This window comes from Bolinopsis microptera, chromosome 3, assembly GCF_026151205.1.
Source record: "Bolinopsis microptera isolate Bmic1 chromosome 3, MBARI_Bmic_1.0, whole genome shotgun sequence".
NCBI lineage: Eukaryota > Metazoa > Ctenophora > Tentaculata > Lobata > Bolinopsidae > Bolinopsis > Bolinopsis microptera.
In genome coordinates, this window is record NC_087074.1 from 14,129,469 (window position 1) to 14,151,267 (window position 21,799).

The 21,799-nt window shown below is 38.3% G+C and overlaps 1 protein-coding gene across 7 annotated transcripts in view; it reads left to right on the plus strand.

The window, feature by feature from the left end:
• The window catches only part of LOC134812490 (atrial natriuretic peptide receptor 1-like), a 39,180-nt gene that overhangs the window by 6,274 nt on the left and 11,107 nt on the right, over positions 1 to 21,799 (plus strand). For 2 of the 7 annotated variants that reach the window (XM_063819941.1, XM_063819945.1), the window contains exons 1-15: positions 11,872 to 12,744; positions 13,211 to 13,273; positions 13,375 to 13,523; positions 13,659 to 13,772; positions 13,906 to 14,029; positions 14,186 to 14,298; positions 14,411 to 14,537; positions 14,737 to 14,824; positions 14,979 to 15,123; positions 15,359 to 15,505; positions 15,716 to 15,820; positions 15,942 to 16,013; positions 17,624 to 17,792; positions 17,911 to 18,256; positions 18,380 to 18,520. In XM_063819941.1, the coding sequence (XP_063676011.1) occupies positions 11,901 to 12,744; positions 13,211 to 13,273; positions 13,375 to 13,523; positions 13,659 to 13,772; positions 13,906 to 14,029; positions 14,186 to 14,298; positions 14,411 to 14,537; positions 14,737 to 14,824; positions 14,979 to 15,123; positions 15,359 to 15,505; positions 15,716 to 15,820; positions 15,942 to 16,013; positions 17,624 to 17,792; positions 17,911 to 18,256; positions 18,380 to 18,520 (2,747 nt within the window). In that variant the 5' untranslated portion in view covers positions 11,872 to 11,900. Of the gene's footprint in view, positions 1 to 11,871; positions 12,745 to 13,210; positions 13,274 to 13,374; positions 13,524 to 13,658; positions 13,773 to 13,905; positions 14,030 to 14,185; positions 14,299 to 14,410; positions 14,538 to 14,736; positions 14,825 to 14,978; positions 15,124 to 15,358; positions 15,506 to 15,715; positions 15,821 to 15,941; positions 16,014 to 17,623; positions 17,793 to 17,910; positions 18,257 to 18,379; positions 18,624 to 21,799 lie in introns of those variants that run through there. The other 5 variants (XM_063819942.1, XM_063819943.1, XM_063819944.1 and 2 more) reach the window with 5 other exon arrangements.

A 21,799-nucleotide genomic window follows, 5' to 3' on the forward strand; every position in this document is an offset into this window, starting at 1 on the left:
GCCACCATAGTGCCGCGACAGTGCCGTCGGGATCCAGATGTATGACCTTAATTTTAATAAATTTAAAAAATAATTAGTAGAGACTACAGATCATAATCAGATCTGTATGATTCCTGATTTTCGCACGACTTAACCAATTCGTTATAAGCCGATTGTTGCAATATTGAAATGTTTCATGTAAATCGTAATGCTAGATCTGGTTCATATACATATTATACAGTTTTGCTTTCTCGTCAAATTTTAAACGAAATGAAACTAACATTTTGACTCACAAACAAACTAGCTTGGACTAAAAAGAGAGTAATAAATAATTGAGGTATGTGACAGGATCTGACAGCAGCTACAGATCCTTAGCTAGAGCCTGCCTGTACAGCCTGCTACTTTTGTTAAGTTTTATTAAACTTAGTTATTACAATTTACATATAGTGGACGTGCCTGAAACGCTATGAATTCGCAGACTTTCTTAATTTAGTTTTGATTTAATGTTAAGTTCTTAGTTTAAATGGAGATAGCATGTTAGGACTTAAGAGCTCTGACACCGTCGTTTTATATTTGTAAGTAGTTGTATTTATTGCTGACAATGAGCTAGACATAAATACCTCTAATTCTATAGTTGAGTGTATACGTGGGGTCCACAATTGACATTCTCCAGATTCCAGAAGTTATCAAATAACACGTGATAATACTTTACAGCCACCAACTCGCAAAATCCCGTCAGTTTGATAACTGTTATCTGTTATCACTATCAGCTCGTTTCATATCATTTCATAGAGTTTCACAAGCAGATTTTACGCTTTAAAATAGCAGCTGTTCGTTATGGCCCCCTGCTCTCGTCAAGACTGAATACGCCATCATTAATCATAGTTGAAACTTTTTGTATCTTGCTTGTATTGAGTAATTAAATAAAACGTATCTTAACAATAATTAACATTATAATATACAACATATTATTGATAGGCCTTATTTAAACATGCTCACTAGATAATTGCACCTGCTGAAAGTGATAAAAACTCAACTAAAAAGGTATTGTCACCCCCGTTAACAATGTGCCTACCACCGAGTACTGGAAGGGTAGTTCATACCGAGTATCTACTGTTACAATAGTCAAAATGTCAGGTTTAGGAATAACTCAGTATATTGTCACGAGTAGTTGACACAGTGACACTGACACAGCTGTCTTGTAAGAGCTTATTATTTGTTTATTTACTGTCATTTCGGGTTTTTCGCGTGATTGTAATGCTATCTGCTGTTCAAGTGTTACAGTTTTTAGGTACCTATAACACAATATGATTTTGACAGTAAGCAGCAGCTATCATCACATACGTAACATGAATATTTGTAACGGGAATCTTCGTGATCAATCTTTTAAAATAAAACGTCACGAGTAGGTAGTTGAACAGAAGTCATAGATCGAATACACAAAACTATGATAATAATAATATTCTACTCCTTTATTTTTTTTTGGAAAACGAAATTAGATATATACAGAATAGTATTACAGGTTATATTATATAATGAATATCATCATGATCATTGTCAAAAATAAAAACCAGTCCATGGGACTGAAAAAATTAATTAACTTTCGATTCGAAAGAGTTAAATTCTAAATCATCCATGTTAGATAATTCTACAGTTCTATTTGAGGTTTTTCTAGATCCTCTAATACATAATAAAATCATTTTTCTAATTAAAAAAGATAACTTACACCGATAATAATTAATAATATCGTTGTAATTCTGTTTTTGTTTATATGCAAGTTTATTGCATAGTAGTTTCTCGAACGTCTTAGCCTGCGGTCCCATGCCACCCGTCACTGAGTAGATTAATGGAGCAAATGATCCGTGCTCTACATTTAAAATCCTTTCGTTGTAACATCTGGATTTCTGTTTCTCGGCATTCTCCATGACTTTCTTTGTCGAATGTTGAAGGTAGGAATTAGAATTAGGATTAATTACCTTAACATCGAAAAAAGCCACTTGGCCTGCCCTATAGAAACCACGAGCTTTTATATCCGGTCTCGCCTGGTCACCCGTAAGTGTCGAAGACCTCGTGAACTGCTCTCCTTCTAGTTCTTGAAGCTGAGGTTCAACTTCCACGTCCGAGCAAACCGTCTTCAACAAGCCTCCTAAAAAATCCCTAATTTCGTTGTGTCTGATAATGATGTAGCCACCAAGATGGCAATTTAGAGAATGGTTCACATCAAACGTTTTTCCACATGGACAGTGTGAAGGTAAACGATCCAGATCTAAGTTGTATCGCAATCTGATAGAATCCCTAAATTCAGATTTATTTAGAACGAAACCATGTTTTCTTAGTGGTAGACATGAGAGCCAATTTGAGCTCCCTGGTTCGCTAATCTGCTCCAAAATCCTTGCAGTCTTCTTGTCAACCTTTTTAAGTATCTCCTCTTGTTGTTCTTTATATTCCAAAACACGCTGTTTTAACATATCTTGAAGCTCATCTCTCGATTCCGTGTCAGTTGTAGCAAGAGATTTTCCTTTCATGGAATTTACCAGTCCCCGGGTTACCAAAAGCGATGCAGCATGATCTCTTTTTGCTAGATACTCCAACTGTGGCATTCCCATACCTCCGTTCTTTAATGGTAATGACATAAGCTCTCGGTGTATAGGAGATACTAGACAACCAAATATAGTTGGAATAAGCTCATGAGTGATTATTTTGTCAAGAGGGCCCATATAAGAGCTGATATCTAGTGTCCTCATAAAATATGTAAATTTGTGGCGGACACCGTGCGTAAAACAAGCGTAGGCTGCCTGAGGCTGTGATTTTGCAAACTGTACTAACTTTTTTAGCATATCACTCCACTCACATACAAGGTTGTTAATGTAGGTATCCTTGAATTCAGGCGTCCCCAGCACAGCTCCTAAATGCCTTTGACCATCTATTCTGATATCTATATTGCAATCGGAAAATATTTCCTGAGCTGTATGTAAATGTTCAGGATTTTTCAGGATTAAGCAAGATTTCTCCTGGTTCACGAAGTAGCCATACTTAAGTCCTTCTTCAATGATATCTTTCCACCATCCTAAAAGTGCGTGAAGAGTACCCACTCCTGTGGCGTCATCTGCTAACCATACTTGTGCCACTTTTTCGTGATCTTCTAATTTCCGTAGTACTGGTAGAGTTGCAATGGCAAAAAGCGACATTGCCAGGTTATCGCCCTGGGTTGTACCCTCCCGACTCGGGATTTCAGCTCCCCCAACAAATAGCCGGCATGGTTTCCGGTACATGTTGATTGCAATCATGCTCAACTCCGGGCATAGTACTCTCACGTTGTGTAAGAGAGCTTGTCTGTTAACAGAATTAAAAGCGTTACTGGCGTCAACTAAAATCACTGCTTCTGCAGATTCTGTTTCGAATTGCTCCCGCATGTAATGTACTGCCGCTTCCGATCCACTTTTTAGTCCTGTACAAACCTGCAGTGGTCCAGCAGCAACTTGGATCGCTGTTTTCAATTCCCAACTCAAACATTTTCCCACTATTCGTCTAAAAGTTTCCCCTATTCCTATTGGCCTCACCCCTGGGCACTTGTTAAGCGGGATGAGTCTACTGTTAACGTAGGAGTCCAACAGATCAGGATTATACGGTTTTGACGCGATCAACCTTGCAAACTTAGCAATCCCATCTCTCAGTTTCTTTCCCTCTTCTTTAAAATTCTTATGCGTCAAAATGAATCTAAAAAAATCAGCATCAGTTTGTGATGGTCCAGCAGAACCGTTAGTAAATTTTGCCGCCCTAAATACCATTGTCTCGTCTATATTATAAAACAACGATTCTTCTATTTCTTCGATCGGTCCAAAAAGTAAACTATTCTCCACTATAGGCATTGGTTCTGGATGCTTCTTCAATAGCTGGTCCATAGTCTCTGTAGACATTTCTAGTATTCCTTTGTTATCGTTATCACACAACATGCGCACCGCAGAGCTGACTTTCCCTTCAAACATGAGGTTGGCAAATGTTCTCGCACAATCCTTTTCTTGCTTCCGAGAGCTCCTCGCTAGTTGTCGTTGTATAGTTCTTGCTTCCCTCATAAGTGCAGAAATATTCCCCTGCCTCCACAATTCTAACCGTTTTTTCAACAGGACTTTATGTTCAGCTTTTTTACTTTTTGCGGATGGCTTTTGCAGAAGCAGAGCAGGAAGGACAATAAATGTTTTGATTGATGAACACTGATAAACTGATCCTATATTAAAATGTTCAAGCCACGTAGATAATTCCTTTACAAATTCCCTCCCTATCTTACATGTTGGGGGCTCAAAAATATTCTTTTTCCAGTGTACAATTTCCTCATAGCAACTGTCAATTTGTTCTTTAAACTCCGTACATTCTGCTGGTATGTCATCATGCTCACTTTTTATTGGAGATGGTAAATACGGAGTCCGTTGATGTATTCGAATCGCTGTGTCTGAAACCTGGCACGATTCCAGCATTTCATTCAAAGGAGAGTACTGTCCAATGAATGAAACTATGAAAAAAAGCAACTCAAACACACGTAAAGTTAGGATCAAACGAGAAACAAAGTAAAGATTATATCATATACTCCTTTATCAAATCACCAGAGAAAAATCGGACCCATCCACACTAAATCGTCGTATTGACGATACTTAATCTACAAACAAAACACTCTGTGACACGCTGCTAATATTTCAATCAGCACGATCAGCAACATACCAGACACGTGACTTGAACTTTGAGTTGTTACTATGTCACGGCCTCTAACGCTACTACTACATCACCTCCCTCCTAATAGCTTACTAGCACTGTCACATTGAGTCTCACTCATTTTGTTACATCGGCACACATTGTCCGTTTGTTGTAGTTTACCGGATACTATCAAAATACGGTATTTTTTGTTGGCATTGTGCCACTAGGTACCGTTGCGAGCACAGTCTGAGACTAACTTTTCACGACCACCTGCATATCCATTATCAATATCATTACCTACCAATAATTTGAGAGAATTATAAACCCTGCAATTCAAACGATCTGTTAATATGTTAGTACTGTAACTTTAATACGTTAGAACTGTCCATGGTAAACACGAGCCCATTCTGCAGCTATTAAATAGAGTAGCAACCCAGGTCGACTCCAGCGCGCCCGGGGAGCAATGGTTTATATAACCTGTCCCTTTATTGCATCGAGCACCGTGGAGATGGAGTGAAATGTTAATGATGAGCTTTTAAGTTAAGCGAGGGGATGATCATAATATGAATCTATTTACAGCTCTTAAAAACGACATCTACCCTACTGTTCGACTGTCTGGTGAACCAATGTGCTCTATTGTGTCGCGGTCCTAGCTAATTTAAATTGCTTGTGGAGATTGTTGCTTTTGTAGTGACAGAGTGCCATGATTGTTCCCCCTTATACCAACTTGCAACCCCTTGTTCCGGTCTGTTCCCCCGACCCCCTTGTTCCCCCGTGTATCAAATATAGTACATGTTTAGTCTTTTACTGGTTCATTTCCGTTCTATGTTTTAAGGCTTGAATAGTTTAATAATTGCCGATTAAGTGATCATACAAATTTCTTGCAATCAAGAGCATGTCTAGTTTGATGACTTACTACGCGCATGTCTCCGCTTTCTGTGATCTTATTACCTTTATCTCTTTAAATCGTCATGCTATATAATGCCGACCGGAATATACTAGATATATCCCGCCGTGTTGTAATATTATCTTCTTCATTTCCCACAATCTTCATGCTAACTAGAAGATCCTAGACATGCCTTACTAGGCATGTATCCTAGATCCTAGACATACCTTGACATATTCAATGTGAATATCGTCGTAATGGAGTAGGATAGTTCTGGAAACATATGAGGGAAAGTTGAAACGACAGGTTGTTTCTTTTAGAGGGTTTCAAATATAATATTAATGTGTTATTATTTAGCATTATAATATAACATTGTCATATTGGGACAGGTTCGCGTTGAAAACTTTTTAATTGTAATGAGTAAGGTAGAAAGCATTAGAACCCGTATGTGAGACTAGTGACAGACTACCCACTTAAATTTGTCTACCACTTTTTGATGGAACACAATGTTTGTCAGCTGATTTTAAACACCTTTAAGTGGGCATTAATGAGGTAACCATGGTACAGTTTTTATTTTGGGAAAAAACTGCTTCGATTGCAATTAACGGAACAAGCAATTATGTCACTTTCTTTATTTTTCCCTGGAAACTCAAAAGAGAGCGCAGCAGCCGAAGATTTGATACGTCTCGCATGCGTCAGACCTCTTTTCTCTCTCTTCAAACAGAAATGAGAACCGTTGATTCGGGAGCGGAGCAAAAGAATGAAATAAGCCAATCGTCGCCATATTCCCATTAACTTCCCGGCTGTTCGGCAATTGGCAGGGTCATAAGCTCATTATCAAGTCTTAAATATCAGAGTTGTAATATTACAATTAAGAAAGGTTTTAGCAGTTCATGTTCGTCTTTGTCAAGATCGAAGATGCCACTAATGGTGGCCATGATCTCGACGGCTCTAATTGTGATTTTAGGAAACGTGGCTTGGCTCGGGGCTCCATCTCGTACCAGTTGTTTACACTTTACTGTTACATGTCATGTGCATATATTAGCTATTGTCGTCCTTAATTCTAAAGATGTATGTGGTTATGAACCGGAGCGATTCGATTCATATAATTGACAAAACTATTCCAACAGCTAACAGTAAAGGTATAAATGAGGTATAAATGAGGCAAATATTTTATTTTAATTAGTGCGTATGTCCCGTGCGAAATTATTTTTATTCTAATAAAATTCTTGATTTTGTCAGTTCTCAGAACGCGGCGTCCCCACTTTCAAGGGGTATTTTATATATCCTGGCCAGACAATTCCCCAGAAAATGTTTCATGTTAGTTAAGTAAATACCCACACCTGGATTCTAAAATGCAGCTGGAACGTATATATAGACTCTCTCCCGGGAAGAAAACTAGCTTCAGATTCTGAACTACAGAACTTTAGAAACTATTGAACTGTGAAATTCTGTGCCATGATGGGCTCTGAATGCTGATCAGTGATCAGCCACCCGTGTCTCACGTCAGAGCACGCTCGGTGCTTTTGAGAGTCATTTCTATTGTTCGATCAGTTTCATTAGGTCTAATTTTGAGAATGTGCCAGTCTTGCTGAAAGTGTGAACGTGTCTATCGTACTGATAGAGCATCACGCATCTTGTCACTCCTCAGTTAGTAACTGAGGAGTGACAAGATGTAACTGAGTTACATTGAAATGCACTAAATGGTACCGGGCCTATCAGCTGATCAGGTCGTTGAACTTTTTCAGCTTTAGAATTTGATCAGATCCATGACAACTGATCACCATCCAGTCCGTGATTAATTCATTAAGTTTAAGAAACCTTATACAAAATTATTTGTCGACACCTTTACAGGATTCTTGGTTTCCTACCAACGAGCGTTGAAACAGGACAACAGTTCGATCTGAGCATGCTGTTTCTTTTGTTCAGCCTCCACGAACTCGCGATGAAAACATTTCTGCATAATCTACGCAAATCGACCTAGGTTACTGTGAACTTATGTCGTTTTTCCAACCAGCAGGTCTCCCGGATTTATCCTAAGGATCACTTCTTTGTTCTGATAATGAGGAGACAATGCTTACATACCACTTGAAGTGGGAGCTTTGATAATACCATGCCTCCTCTTCGACTAAGATCTTCGAGAATTCAGCTGACACGATTGAATTAGAAATTAGATTAGTCAGCATTGTTTTTCCTGTCCGAGCTCCTTTACTGATAATCTAATCATCTGCTAGGTTTTATTGTAAAGAATGCGTGGATCTCGGAAGTTTTTTGACGGTAGTACAGCTAAGCCTAGGGTCGTCATTCATTACTTGTGCGGTTTCAAAATACGAGAGTTTCTGTTGTTACGTATCACATTACGATTTGTTGGGATTACGATCAATGGACTGGTGCTATGTCCAATGTCCACCGTCCATATCGTGTTTATTAACTTTACTATTTTCCAATTTCCACTCAACATATGGAACTCTCAGGACCGAAAGATCAAATGGACACTAGTAAACATGCATCTGTAGTGCTCCATCCCTCGGCCGGGCAGCTGTATGCACTAAGTACCCCGCTAAATCGTACCCATGATGAAGTTTACCGGCTGCCTCATCCCAATTAGTTGCCTACAATCCAATCACAGCCCCATACATACTTACCAAAAAATCTAATTTTGCGGTACCAATATGAGGGAACAACTGTGGTCCCCAGTGCTCCCCTCAAGTGGACCGAGCTCTTTGATCGACTGTTCTGTTTTCCGTGCAGCTATGTGTTACATTTCGGATCATTTGGGGCCTCTATCTTTCTTTGAGTTTATGGATTGAAGACTACGTAATCAATTGCTCGACCGAAGTTATAGAATTGCCCGTTAGTGAATAGTGTATTGATAAAATTATTTCACGATTCACGTTATGTAATCTGTGACTGTAACTTTTGTTAACAATAAAAGTTGTACTGGTGGGTTCCTTGCAGGCTCCATACCAATATGTCGCAGGTCGCCCAGTACTTCTCACTATTGAAATGCAATCAAAGAATGAAATTAAAAGCACGTTTCAATCTACAAGCGGCTGTCACGAAACCAATATAATTTGTAGTTTGCGTATATCTTTTTGTTCCCCATACTTAATATACCCCTGCAACAAAGTCAGTAGTTACACTTACAGCACTTAAGCCATTTTTGACAACAGTCCTGACTTACATAATCAAACTTATCCGCCGAAGACGATAGTTGTTATAAACTTTGTGTTACAGCTGTGAGTTACCTACCGAGTGTCTGATGAAAATTAGGTCTGCTAACTCTCACTGAGCAGTTCTTGAGAGCTAAACACCCAATAATGTAGGCAATTAAACGTGAGAATTAGGCGGCTGAGTCGCATAATAACACATAACCTCGCATTATACGGCTACATTAAGCTCTTATTTATTGCCATTCCGTCCAGCTAAATTGAAATAGTCAGGTACCATCGTGCATATCGTTATCATCAGCGCATCCTATATACTTTCTCAGAACTCATGCAAGAGTAACTGCTGGCAGCTCTTTGTCCAGAGACTGCAACACATGGTTGCAGGTGGTTCAGGCGGTGTAATAGTTCCCTCTAACCAAGGGCCCGTTATTAGTCCCTAGAAGTATACCCAGTCACCACCGATACTTTAAACCTGTAAGTGTAATGACTTTTTTAGTGCCGCTTTCTCTGTTTGTAGAATTACAAATATTGTGTGTTACAACCGGGCATGCTTCGTGAAATTGGTAAAATCGTAAACGTTAAACGTTTTACCGGGCGGGGGATAGGAGAGTACTCGCTCTGGTATTATAGTTATACATGTTGTGTATTCAATCCTCACCTGGTCGTGTCAGTACCAATAACTTCGCATGCAATTTCAACATTTTTCTAATAAAATTCAACATTTTTGTTGTCTAATACAAAAGACCGACAGACAGATAAACTATTTTGATTGGTTATCTTCAATTATGCTACTAGTACGTCAGTTTGTCTGGAGTTTAATGGTTGATGCAGCGTTCCATTAAATCATTGTGGTATTTCTTTGTTTAGTGAATTTTGTTAAGTTATCTATCTTATGTCGAGTATCAGGTATGTGGCCGGTGCCCTAAATGGTATTATTTCTCGCTTCAAGAAGTTTTCAAGTCTTGTGTGGCATTTTCCATCAGCCCTGATGTCCAATTAATGATCAGCAACAAGCGTATCGCGCTTCAGATTGATAAATTTCGGTATGACCTGCTGTGATTTATCCCAGAAATCGTGTATTCTTAAGTTTCAACATGTTTTGTAAATTCATACCATTGCCTCTTTTCCTTCTAATCAACACCTACTCCGACTAGAAATTACGTTGGCGATGAAATATATATCTTATCCCAGTCGACCCCAGCAGAAAAATGTCTTAGAATTTTCCCATCAGCTACGGCCTACTTTTTAAAGATATAGACCTTTAAATGAAGTGGCCATGTTGATTGTTGATTGCACCATTTTTAGAAAAATGTCTTCTCAACAGACATTACCTTCATACTAGTATCAATAGAGGAATTTGTTTCCCTTTGAATCAATCAAACTAGATGAATTGTTGTAAATACTGAGATCAAACTATCAATCTACAGGCTATCGTCAAACATGTTACAAGGCGTCATCTTCAGTGACATAAGGCCTAGAAATTGTAAAAAGTTGGTAAAACCCAAAATTCTTTTAAAAATCTGAACACTCTTAAAACGGTTATAAAGTTAAAATTAAGATGTTAGGAGTAAGGGAATGCCAGAAGGATTTATAGTGTTAATTCCCAAAGGTTTTAAAGTCTTGAGTAGTTGAATTGTTTATGTTCACGGACTTCCAAAGTTTTAGGACTAGAATTATCAATAATTGACACATTAAAAATTTTGTTAAAATCTTCCCTTTGTCTAAAACCATGATCCAACAAATGTAAACCCAAACTATATTCATCACTTGTTTCATCTACCTTATCACCATTTCAATCCTAACCCGTAGAGAGCGAGTTGTGCGACCGACGTAAGCCTTTCCACAGACACTACATTGGAACAGATGATGTTGTAACTCTGGTAGTTTCCAGGGGAAGCTTTAACCTTCTTGCCGTTCACTTTGAATTCATGGGTGCCTTTGACAAGTTCACAACATTTGCATCTTGGCACATTGCATTTGCTGGTTTGGCCATGTTTAGCTCCTAAAGCAAGTTCTTTCAATTTGAGTAGTATCAATAGTGCATTTAAAAATTAAAAAAAAATCAAGGCACTTATTTTACTTCGGTGTATTCCAACAGCCACATTGTTACACAAGTGCAACCAGCCAATTACAGGAAGCCGAAGGATTTATTTGGCCAGTGACGATTAAGGTAGTGTGTACCATACTTTCTTCGCCCGAGACTTTGCTACAATGTGCAGCTCCTCATTTAAACCTCACACCCGATTTCTCGAGTATTCGGCTGAGTAGACCGGGGGCTGCATAGACCACTCAGGATCCTTAGCTGAACGTCAACGACGCTCACCCCACGACCAGGCAGACAATGGGATTCAAACTCGCAACCTCACGATTTGCAAAGATGGCGTTTTAACCAACTGCGCTACCTGACCAAGAAACTTAAGGGTTAATATGTACCTCTCTGCCAGCTTTCTGTGTGAAACAAACTTTCCAATCACGAAAGTGGAAAAGTACGATCACCCTAGTTCTTCATTTCGTATTCTCTTAAGTCACTCTTTTATTTAGGAAGATTCGTATTAATCACATGATTTCAACCTTAACTTAGTTATCCGATTCCCATCCTTTAGAGTAGCCTAAATCCAACCAGAATCAAAACAGCTGAAAGTACCAAACATCTCGCGCGCCTCTTGGACTGAAGTGATAAGATAGTTCTCCGATACTTACTGTTTTTAATGGTTACAATGAGCACACTAAATTCATATCCCTTCTACACGAGCCTTGTAAATTGGTAAATCTCACTCTCAGAGAGCGGTTAATCTGATTAGAAAGATAGGACCACTGAGATGTCAGGTGGCAGGGCACCGCACCAACATTTCATTCTGGAGAACAGGCTTGCTACTGACTTTTATTGTTTTGATTTCTATAATATTTCTTTCGTATCACACCCATCCTTTTTCGTTATCGATCTGTGTGCATGGTTGTTTTTGTCACAATTATGTGGGAAGGGAGGGAGACGTAAAGTGTGAAATTAATATATCACTTCGTAAGATATTGCAGTTTGACTTCATTTACTCGCTTCGTATGTGAAATTAGTATCTTTTTAATCTGGGATACAAAGTAATTATTAAACATGTTTCTCCCACAATTAAATGTTTTCATTCGTTGAATAGAAATGACCACCCATTCATCACCAGGTTGGGACTATGTTTATCTTTGCAACATTTTTACATCTTGTTTGGATCATCATAGTCGTTACTGCATCAACAGAAGAATATGGCTTTCTGGACTTATACAAACCGGATTGGATCGACACAAAATACCTTTTCAATGAAAATCCTTCATTCCTGGGTGCAGAATGCGGCCCCGCAAGTTATGTGGCCCTTGAAAAAGTCTATGAAAAATTCCAAGACAACAAATACGGGGAGAATTTGAAACTCCTTACATCAGCGGATATAAATATGACAGAATGGGACAGAAAGAAAGCGGGAGGCAGGTTGAATTTATGTAAAAACATCGAATGTGGAGATGAATGGAAATCTAGCCGATGTTTAGAAAGACTTCAAGACAGCAATCGCTTCCCCAGGCTCATCATCGGGTCACACAAAGATCTAGCAACTAAAACGACTGTTCTTTACTCCTTTCTCAACCAGATCATGTACGTGTACACCACCTTGCCCCTTGATGACAGTACCATTCCCCAAGGGCAACAGAAGCTGACGAAGGGATGGACTAACGCCATCCGGCTAATTTCAGCTGGTCATGACATTCTCGAAAATTTTTTGAAGCATTTCAAATGGGAATATAAACTGACCCTAATAACAGAAGTGTATCAGTCCCATTACATGGCTAAAAATCTTTTTACTGGGATGAATCTTGTCGGGCACTCAAAATTGATAGAGCTACAGTACATGCCCTTTTCTTACCCTGAACAATCAAACAATACCATCGATGATTATGGATATGATAGCAGGTTAAATCAATCTGTTGAGTTTTCAGATACATACTTTAAAGGAGATACCGTTAACTCTATTAAGATGTCGTCTCGAAGTAAGTATGGAAGCTATTTGGATTTTAAAATGGAAACGCTTTGGACTCTTGCTTCATCTTTGTGGGTTTACGTCCTTTCTGTTATTTTGATTTATGACATGCAACACGAATACTGTTGTCCCTAGTATCTTTTTTTAAAATGTATAAAATCAGCTGATTATTTTTGAGCTCTTCAATTCTGACATGGGAATTGGGAGGGTTTGTGGATTTAAAATTCTCCATTTTATGAAGGATCTGAGTCGTTGAAATCGGTTTTAAAATGCTTAAAACAATTCAATTTTGATTTTAGCAGGAAAGATGGATAAAAATATCCATTTCACAACTTTGTATGTCTCCAAATTTTGGAACGAAAATTTCTCTGAGAACTAAGGAATTATAATGATCACTTTCAATAATAGTTTTTCAAGGTTTCATTTGTGACTGTGAAAGATATTAATTCATATTAGTTACTCGGAAACTTTTTCAGTTGTACTGCTCTTTGGGAGTCAGCAGATGGTGCGAGATATGATGCTCCAGGCTTATGATGCAGGTAAAACAAATGTCATGTTCTGTTGCGTGCAAGGTTGGGTGAAAAGGTATGTTTTTAAAAACTTTCGTCTTCTCGGGCATGATCGTCTTAATACTGATCAGGTATGACCCAGTCAAATGAGTACGCGTTCATCATTATTCCTACCAACTACTTTCCTCTCTATTCCTGGAAAGCGGATCCAGCATACAGCAATTTGTACTGGGACGAGGGTCAAGCTTCCCGTGACGAGGATGCTAAGAAAGCCTTCCAGGTAAAACTGCACACATATTACGTAATTCTTACTTCAATATTTCTGGATCATGAGTCATGACTGATGATCTCAAGCTGCTGTAGCAGAGTACGATATCTCTTTAACCAACTTTTGCATTAATACCTCATGCCTCAGTCAGCGTTTATAGTGACAGCAGACATAGACACGAAGAACTTTGATAACTTTACAGCGGCTGTTAAAGAGCAAGCGAAGAAGGAGCCGTTTAATTACGATTTCAAGGATAGAGCGGTAAGTTACTGGAAAATTAATTGACCGCCGCACAAATATTCGTCTCTGTACCTACTGAATTAATGTTTATAATAATAACGAACCGCAAACAGTGTGCTACCAAGTTCAAACATCAAATATTCACTCCGCACAGGTACCGCTCTACGCAGCCAACTACCACGACGCTGTCTTGTTGTGGGCCTACGCCATGAACAATCACTACAACGAGTCAGCCAAAACGCTGGATGTTGGTAAACTTTACAACAGAACATTCACAAGTATGATTTGGATTAATTTGTTCTAAAAACTTAAAAAACAATGAATACTACTGTTGGTCCGAATTATTGGTACAATTAAATTAACTTGATTTTGGCGAAACACAAGCAGTTGGGCACCTGTCTTTATTTTGTGTGTGACTGATTTGTTTACCCTAGAGGACGACTTCAACGATATCGAACCCATTACTGGCCCAATAGAGCTGGATGAGGCGGGAGATCGCGTCAACACTTTCCTGTTTTGGCATCTTAATAAGGCCGGCCAATGGCAGGTGAGTGGTTTTATCATTTTATCTTTCTTCTTACATAATGTATGACGAGAGAAAATAACTAATCGTAACATTTATTATACACGGAGGATAACTAATTTTGATTTATCTACAGAAAATAGGAAAGTACGCACACGAGAAATATGAAGTCTTGGTCGATGAGGAGGACATAGCATGGCCTAACAATGGGAAATCTGCACCGCTGGCTGAGCCTGAATGTGGTTTCAATGGAGAGAAATGCGGTAAATAATATTCCCAATCAACTTTATTTATTGTAAATTTTCCATTGTGAACCAGCTACTCAAACAAGTCTAAGAAATTCGATGTGAAGCATATTCTTCTAATCTTAATCTGTGTTTGATGTGAGTCATGGTTAAAAATGTGGTTTAAAGTCCCGGAATTACAATTATTAACCCTAATCCCTCTGTCAATCACCTCCAGATAACAGAATGGTGATAGGGATATCTGCTGGAGCAGGTGCACTTGCTGTCCTGGTCCTTGGTCTTGCTGTTATGACTTACATGTACAGGTGCGGCTGTTTTAAGATGATTTTAACAATAACTGTTGGTTTTACAATTAGTAGACTGTTCAGTGTTCACGATAGTCAAGATGGGGGAGCTGGAGGTTCATTTATATGTGGATCATACAATTATTATGCGTTTTTATCAGTCATCATCGTCCAGGAAAGCAAAGTTCGAGGCTGCTCTGGCTTCCATGTCATGGAGGATACCCCCAATTGAGATACGAGATGTTGGTCGAGACCCTCTGGGGTCATCTGTCTTCGGATCAAGACGCTCGTCCATGGTCGGTTCTCGTTCCTCTACTGTAGTAAGCACCTTTCCTCTATTTTCCTGATCTCGTGTGTACTACATCTGGTATCTTAAGGGGGTGGGAGGGGGCGGGGGGAGCGTTTGACTGTATCTTTGTATCTTTATCATAAATCTTTATTCTTTGTGTTCTACTTGTACCTTTTTAGAAATTATGTGTGTTAGTAGCTACCTTTGGTTAAAAATTACAGCTGTTTATTTATCTCAGAAATTGTACTCTAAAGCTTTGTTTTCAGTCAAGTAATCCGTCTGCAAACCTAAAGAAGAAAAGTTACCAGTTCTTCTCAAAACGGGCTCAGTACCAGAACAAAATTGTGGCCCTGAAGACTGTTCTTCCTCAGTACATGACCATCAATCGGGCTCTAATGATCGAGATGAAAAACGTAAGTTTATTTAACTCTAAGAGATGTGAATAAAGGACGAAGTAGAAGACTCCACTCATCACTAGCATACCTTTTAGTCTACAATAAATATTCTTTATAGATACTACACAGAAGGAAATACTCTCAAAGGAATATGACTTGATAATATCTATTGCACAATTCCTGTTGCCATGTAACAACTTGTATTTCTCAAAGCTCTATTGATCCTAGTTGAAAGAAATGAGAAACGAAAACCTGCTGACTGTTTACGGCTGTACGATCGATAATGACATTTGCTTTCTGGTTACTGAGTACTGCAGCAAGGGGTCTCTACAGGTGATTTGGTATTTGTTAACCCTTCCTTTAACACTCTGTCATGTGCGAGGTATTGAAGGTGGTTTTTATTTTTATAGTATTCAAATTGAGATAAATATTTGTCAATGAGTAATTATTTCAGGATTTATTGGAAAACGACGATGTCAAGTTGGATGATATGTTAAAGTTCAGTTTGATAAACGATCTAGCAAAGGTAATATTTTAGTAATAGTTATTAATAGTTAGGTACTAGTAACAGGACTACAATCCACTAAATGAAATTACATTTCTTCTAAAAACCATATAAAATAAACATTTTCGAATCTGCATTAATTTCATTTTAATTTTATAATTGTTCATATGTCGTGCTCAAATGAGTCCAAGCTTCTATGTTCCTTGATAATAAAGAAGTCTTCACTGCTGAGACTGCGATTATGAACTTCCCTCACTGTTTTACAGACGAATTCTGCCAATGTTCCGTCTGGCATGCAATTGTATCAAACTTTTCATATCAACAGCTTAGTAATAAGGGCAAGGATTCATCTTATTCCTCGAATTTACTCATTGCATTACTGATTCAACCTTTCGGGCTCAACCATTTCGGGCGCAACCTTCTCATCCTCCCCCTCCTCCTCCCCCTCCTCCTCGGATTCACTAGCGATATATCGATGCCAACAGAAAAAGCTCTGTAGAAAGTTAGGAGTCGGCAGTCTCTCTGGGCTTGGAGAAAGTTCAGGTGATGGAGAATATCCCAATCTCTCAATCCTATCATTAATTCCGTCGATATATTCCGCCATCAGCTGCATCTCTATCCAAATCTGGTCCATCATATTGCTGAAGGGTTGCCCCGGGAAGTCTGGATGATCATCAGTAAAGTAGGTTAAACTGGCCAGCTGAATTTTAGTTTCCCGGATATCAGTTAAGATCTCATCCTTTATCCACTCGGTGTGTTCCTCTCTAACCACAATCTTTCCAATAGTCTTCCTGGAGCGTCTCTGTACAGGGTCCATGTAATCGTCAGTTGTCCGAGTGTTAACTGAGAACTGGCTGCTCCTCCAGTTCAGTCCTGAAACTTTGGAGCCCATTGAAAACCTTCGCAGGCTTCCCGCAATCGAACCTTTCAGGGATTTGAAGCTTTTCGTAGACTTCGTCTCGGACTTGACCGACTTGGTGTCATCTTCATCATTTTCCTCCAGCATGAGAGTAATCTGTGCTCCTAAAGTGTCCTCACTCTCTCCGGCAGCACTATTGACGGTCTCATCCTCTTCTGCTGATGCATCGTCTGCTGTATCTTCCACTGCCACTTCTGTGGTCGTTCCAGCTGCTTCTGTCACAGCCGTGTCAGTATCGGCCATGACAACTTAGAGGGTCCTTCACTACTGAGAGCTATTGGAAAAAGCTATTTAGTTTATATTTTAGTGTTTGTGATATATCAGGAACAAAAAAGTTGAATTTGGAAACCTGGTTTTCTATCAAAGGTAATTCATGTTATGTGATATAAACAGGCTCCTGGCTCCCAGTATAATTAACGGATAATGGATAATGAATATCCATCTGGACAACATAAACAACCGGAAAAGCTTCTTAACACTAAACAGTACACTCAGCAAGACTGACACAACAGTGAATGTAGACACGCTTAAATCTCACTATGCTTACATAACATTCAAAACTGAGATTCAGTCAGATTTGTGTATCCTAAGGAAAGATTATTGTTTATCAAAGAACGATTTAGAAATCTCTATTCCCTCTCTCACGAGTATGCTTTGTTTTTAAAGATTTTATTTCAGGTTGGCAATTTAATAACTTGGCTTACCTTTCCAGGGGATGCGCTTCCTGCAGGCGTCTGTTATCGAGAGTCACGGATACCTAAAATCGTCAAACTGCATCATCAACAACCACTTCTCCCTCAAGATATCTGACTTTAGTAGATCTATCTTCATGAGTGATATGGAGCGGCTGAACAGGGCCACGGAAGAGGCAAGGAATGAACGTGAGTAGCATCTTGACTGAAGTTGTTCAGGAATGAGTGTTCAAGAAGTATGAGTGGAAAATTGGAAATGTAAAGTTTATTTTTCCTTAATAACAAATTGAACCTAATGTTTTATCAGGTCTCGTCTACAGAGCACCGGAGCTGCTTAGAATGCAGTGCATTCCTTGCAAGGGGACTAAAGAAGGTGACATGTACAGCTTTGGAATAGTTGTCCACGAGATTCTCGTGAGAGAAGGACCGTTCGGTCTCTCTGACATGAGATGCGATCTGACTGCTACGGAGGTTATAAACCTGGTAACCAAGACTGCAAGTCAGATCCCTTACCGCCCAGAGTTCCCCTTCTCTAGTGATTCTAAAGTTACTCGGATTATTTCGATGGCTAGAGACGCCTGGACTGAGGAGCCTTTAGAGCGACCCAACTTCCAGACTATCAGATCAATCCTGAGATCCATCAGGGTGGACGCGTAAGTCTTCCAAAGCGGGGTTTTCAACTATTTTCCCGTTCAATTAATTCTTTACTATCTTGAATAGTTACTATATACTTGTCCTTGTAACACACCTGCCAGTAAAAACCTAACTAAACTCAGGTCTGGAGGAATTGTAGAGAATCTACTGGGAAGAATGGAAAAGTACGCAACAAATTTAGAGGAGTTGGTGGAAGAGAGAACTGCTCAATTACAAGTGGAGAAAAAGAAGACTGATGACCTTCTAGAATCAATGCTCCCCAAGTATGTGTTCTTTAAAATGGGTCGTATGCCTCGAGAGATTAAAACTGTTTATTTTATCCATAAGGACACGTTCATTTGAGTTTGAGGATATTGGTAAATATAAGTGACCCTATTAAAAGGCACAGTGTAGGTGACTTTGTCACACTATGAAATTACTTAAACCCTTGATGGTTAGGATAATCGTCTCATCCTCTAGGCTAACTTTGTCACATAACGATATCTTAATCAGGTGATAAGATATCGCTTAAATACGGCCGGCACGGAAATGGTTACATTGTCACACTATAAAAATGTGACGGAGTAAATATGGACCCCTTGCTGCCGTTTTTGACCAAATTTTTGAGTGTCCAGTTGATTGGATGGGTACATATGACCATTACCTACATATTTGACGACTTTTTTCGTTAGATGGTGCATTCAGGTTTACTCTGTCACACATTAAAGAAAATATGTGATGAATGTTTAGGGCACCCTGATAAGCAATGCTGAGTAGTGTAAGTTTATTTGATGGCCTGGAAGTGCTGGGAATTGTTATTATATCATATAGTCGTAAGGAATTAAAACACAGAAGGCACAACCAAGCTTACTTTGTCACATAATCTTGATAATATCTGAACATGTGTGAAATTGAACAAATAATGATATACCAGCTTAAACCCCTTATATTATACGTACTATGGATCAAACAACACTGCTAGTACCATGCACTGTGCACCAGTCACATAAATCATTATCAGGTGGTAATATGTTAACAGTGTCACAATTAAACTACCGCTACATGGTCAAAAATAGGGTAATTTCGTCACAAACAAATTATTATAACTCTGTTAGCTCCTTGCTGCCAAAATAACTAGTTTATCGAAATTTTGTTGATGATAAAGTTACATAGTATTCTAATAGAGGTATAGTTCTTCAAAATAGGGGCAAGACATGTTTACTTTGTCACATCAGTTATTATAAGAGTTAGGTAATCTCTCTCTAAAAGATATTTTTCGTAGTTTGGATCGATTAATACTTTAATATACCTGTAATAAATCCTATGCCAATTTTAACACACTATCTTGATACTGTTGGGGCAGGGAAAGTTAATTTTGTCACATTTTCAATGTCTTTGACAAATAAATCTAAATTTTAAAAATTGAGTTCTTATGTTCTGGACAATATTCTTCCAATCGTTTCTGAAAGAATGTTGAATTCTAACAAGAATTGCGCCCGTTGTTTCGTTTTGGCGGACGCTAGATTTCCATTTCACATTTACTATAAATTTAAGTATAAGCTCCAATCAGCTCACTTCAATCTTCATGATAATAATATTGATAAATTATGCATTAAGTACAGGAAACACTTGAAATTTAGTTCAATTGCCAAAGAACTTAACTTGTAAAGCAAATAACTTAAATTGTAAGCAAAGGTAAACTATACTCGTGTACACATCAATACACTACGCGTGCCACGTACAAATTGGGCTTATAACCTAATATTATACATTACATCGTATACATTAAAACACTGTTGCGCCGCGCATTCATAGATCACAGGCTATCTATACATCACATCTCCGCAAGCAATCCTCTCGCATGCGCGCGGCTTGTTGACATGGTTACTAACGGAAGTAAGGAAGGACTGACGACATATTCAGACCCACCTACGGCAATCTCCAAAATCCACGTTTTTCTGCAAAAACCTCCATTCGTAACCTTTCACTATTGCCTTTTTTCAAAAGGGTGAAAAGGAAAAAATAGGGGCAAGACATGTTTACTTTGTCACATCAGTTATTATAAGAGTTAGGTAATCGTCATCACATTAACATATAATTTTTGTAGTTTGGATTGATTTATATAGGTAATAAAGCAGCCTATGCTAATTTTTACACACTATCTTGAAATTGTTGGGGCATGAAAAGTTAATTTTGTCACATTTTTAGTGACTTTGACAAATTTAACCTAAAATTGTTAAACTTAAGCTCTGATGTTCTGGACAATATTCTAATAGAGGTATAGAATATAGATCTTCAAAATGGGGGCAAGACATGTTTACTTTGTCACATCAGTTATTATAAGAGTTATTATAAGAGACTATTTCATTCTATAATGATTGTTTTTAATCTATTTACGATTTCGTATAATTTTTTGTGACAATGTAAACATCAACTGATCTTAACTTGCATCAACTACATTGTCATCATATAAAATTTTCCCGCCTTTCAAACCAAAATCAGATATAAATTATTCGCCCAAAATTTTAAATTTCATATATTGTGACAGAATTAACCTCATTTCCCAATAACCAAGTGCCTGTATTAGCTAACTATTCAAAACAACATATTTTAGGGCTATGTTTGGTAGAGCAACCATAAAATAATGAGTTGAAAGGGTTTTTAGGACACCTCACAGTAGAATAGAGGTATGGTATCATGAGTGTGACAATGAAATGACTTGCTCTTACCTTTGTAATAAGAGTGAGCTAAAGCTCCATGCTAAGATAAGTAACATCGTTAGTAACAATCATAACACTCCTCATATCTCAGATTCCACGTTATCTTCCAATGTATGTTACTAGACGTCTTTCCAAATGATACTTATTTGAATCGTTATCTATCTGCGTATCCTTTTCATCCTTCCCAATCAATAAGCTGGATATTGACATTGGGGTAAAAGTCCAGTACGTGATAAAATATTATTATTCATGTAAATAATGTCCCTCATGATAATAATAGTGTCCGTTCATCACGTTATAGCAAGATTCTTATCGTCAATAAAATATTATTAATCATGTAAATAACGTCCCTCATGATAATAATAATGTCTGTTCATCACGTTATAACAAGATTCTCATTGTCAATAATATATTATTAATCATGTAAATAATGTCCCTCATGATAATAATAATGTCCGTTCCTCGCGTTATGGACACGTTCATTTGAGTTTGAGGATATTGGTAAATATAAGTGACCCTATTAAAAGGCACAGTGTAGTTGACTTTGTCACACTATTGAATTACTTAAACCCTTGATGGTTAGGATAATCGTCTCATCCTCTAGGCTAACTTTGTCACATAACGATATCTTAATCAGGTGATAAGATATCGCTTAAATACGGCCGGCACGGAAATGGTTACATTGTCACACTATAAACATGTGACGGAGTAAATATGAACCCCTTGCTGCCGTTTTTGACCAAATTTTTGAGTGTCCAGTTGATTGGATGGGTACATATGACCATTACCTACATATTTGACGACTTTTTTCGTTATATGGTGCATTCAGGTTTACTCTGTCAC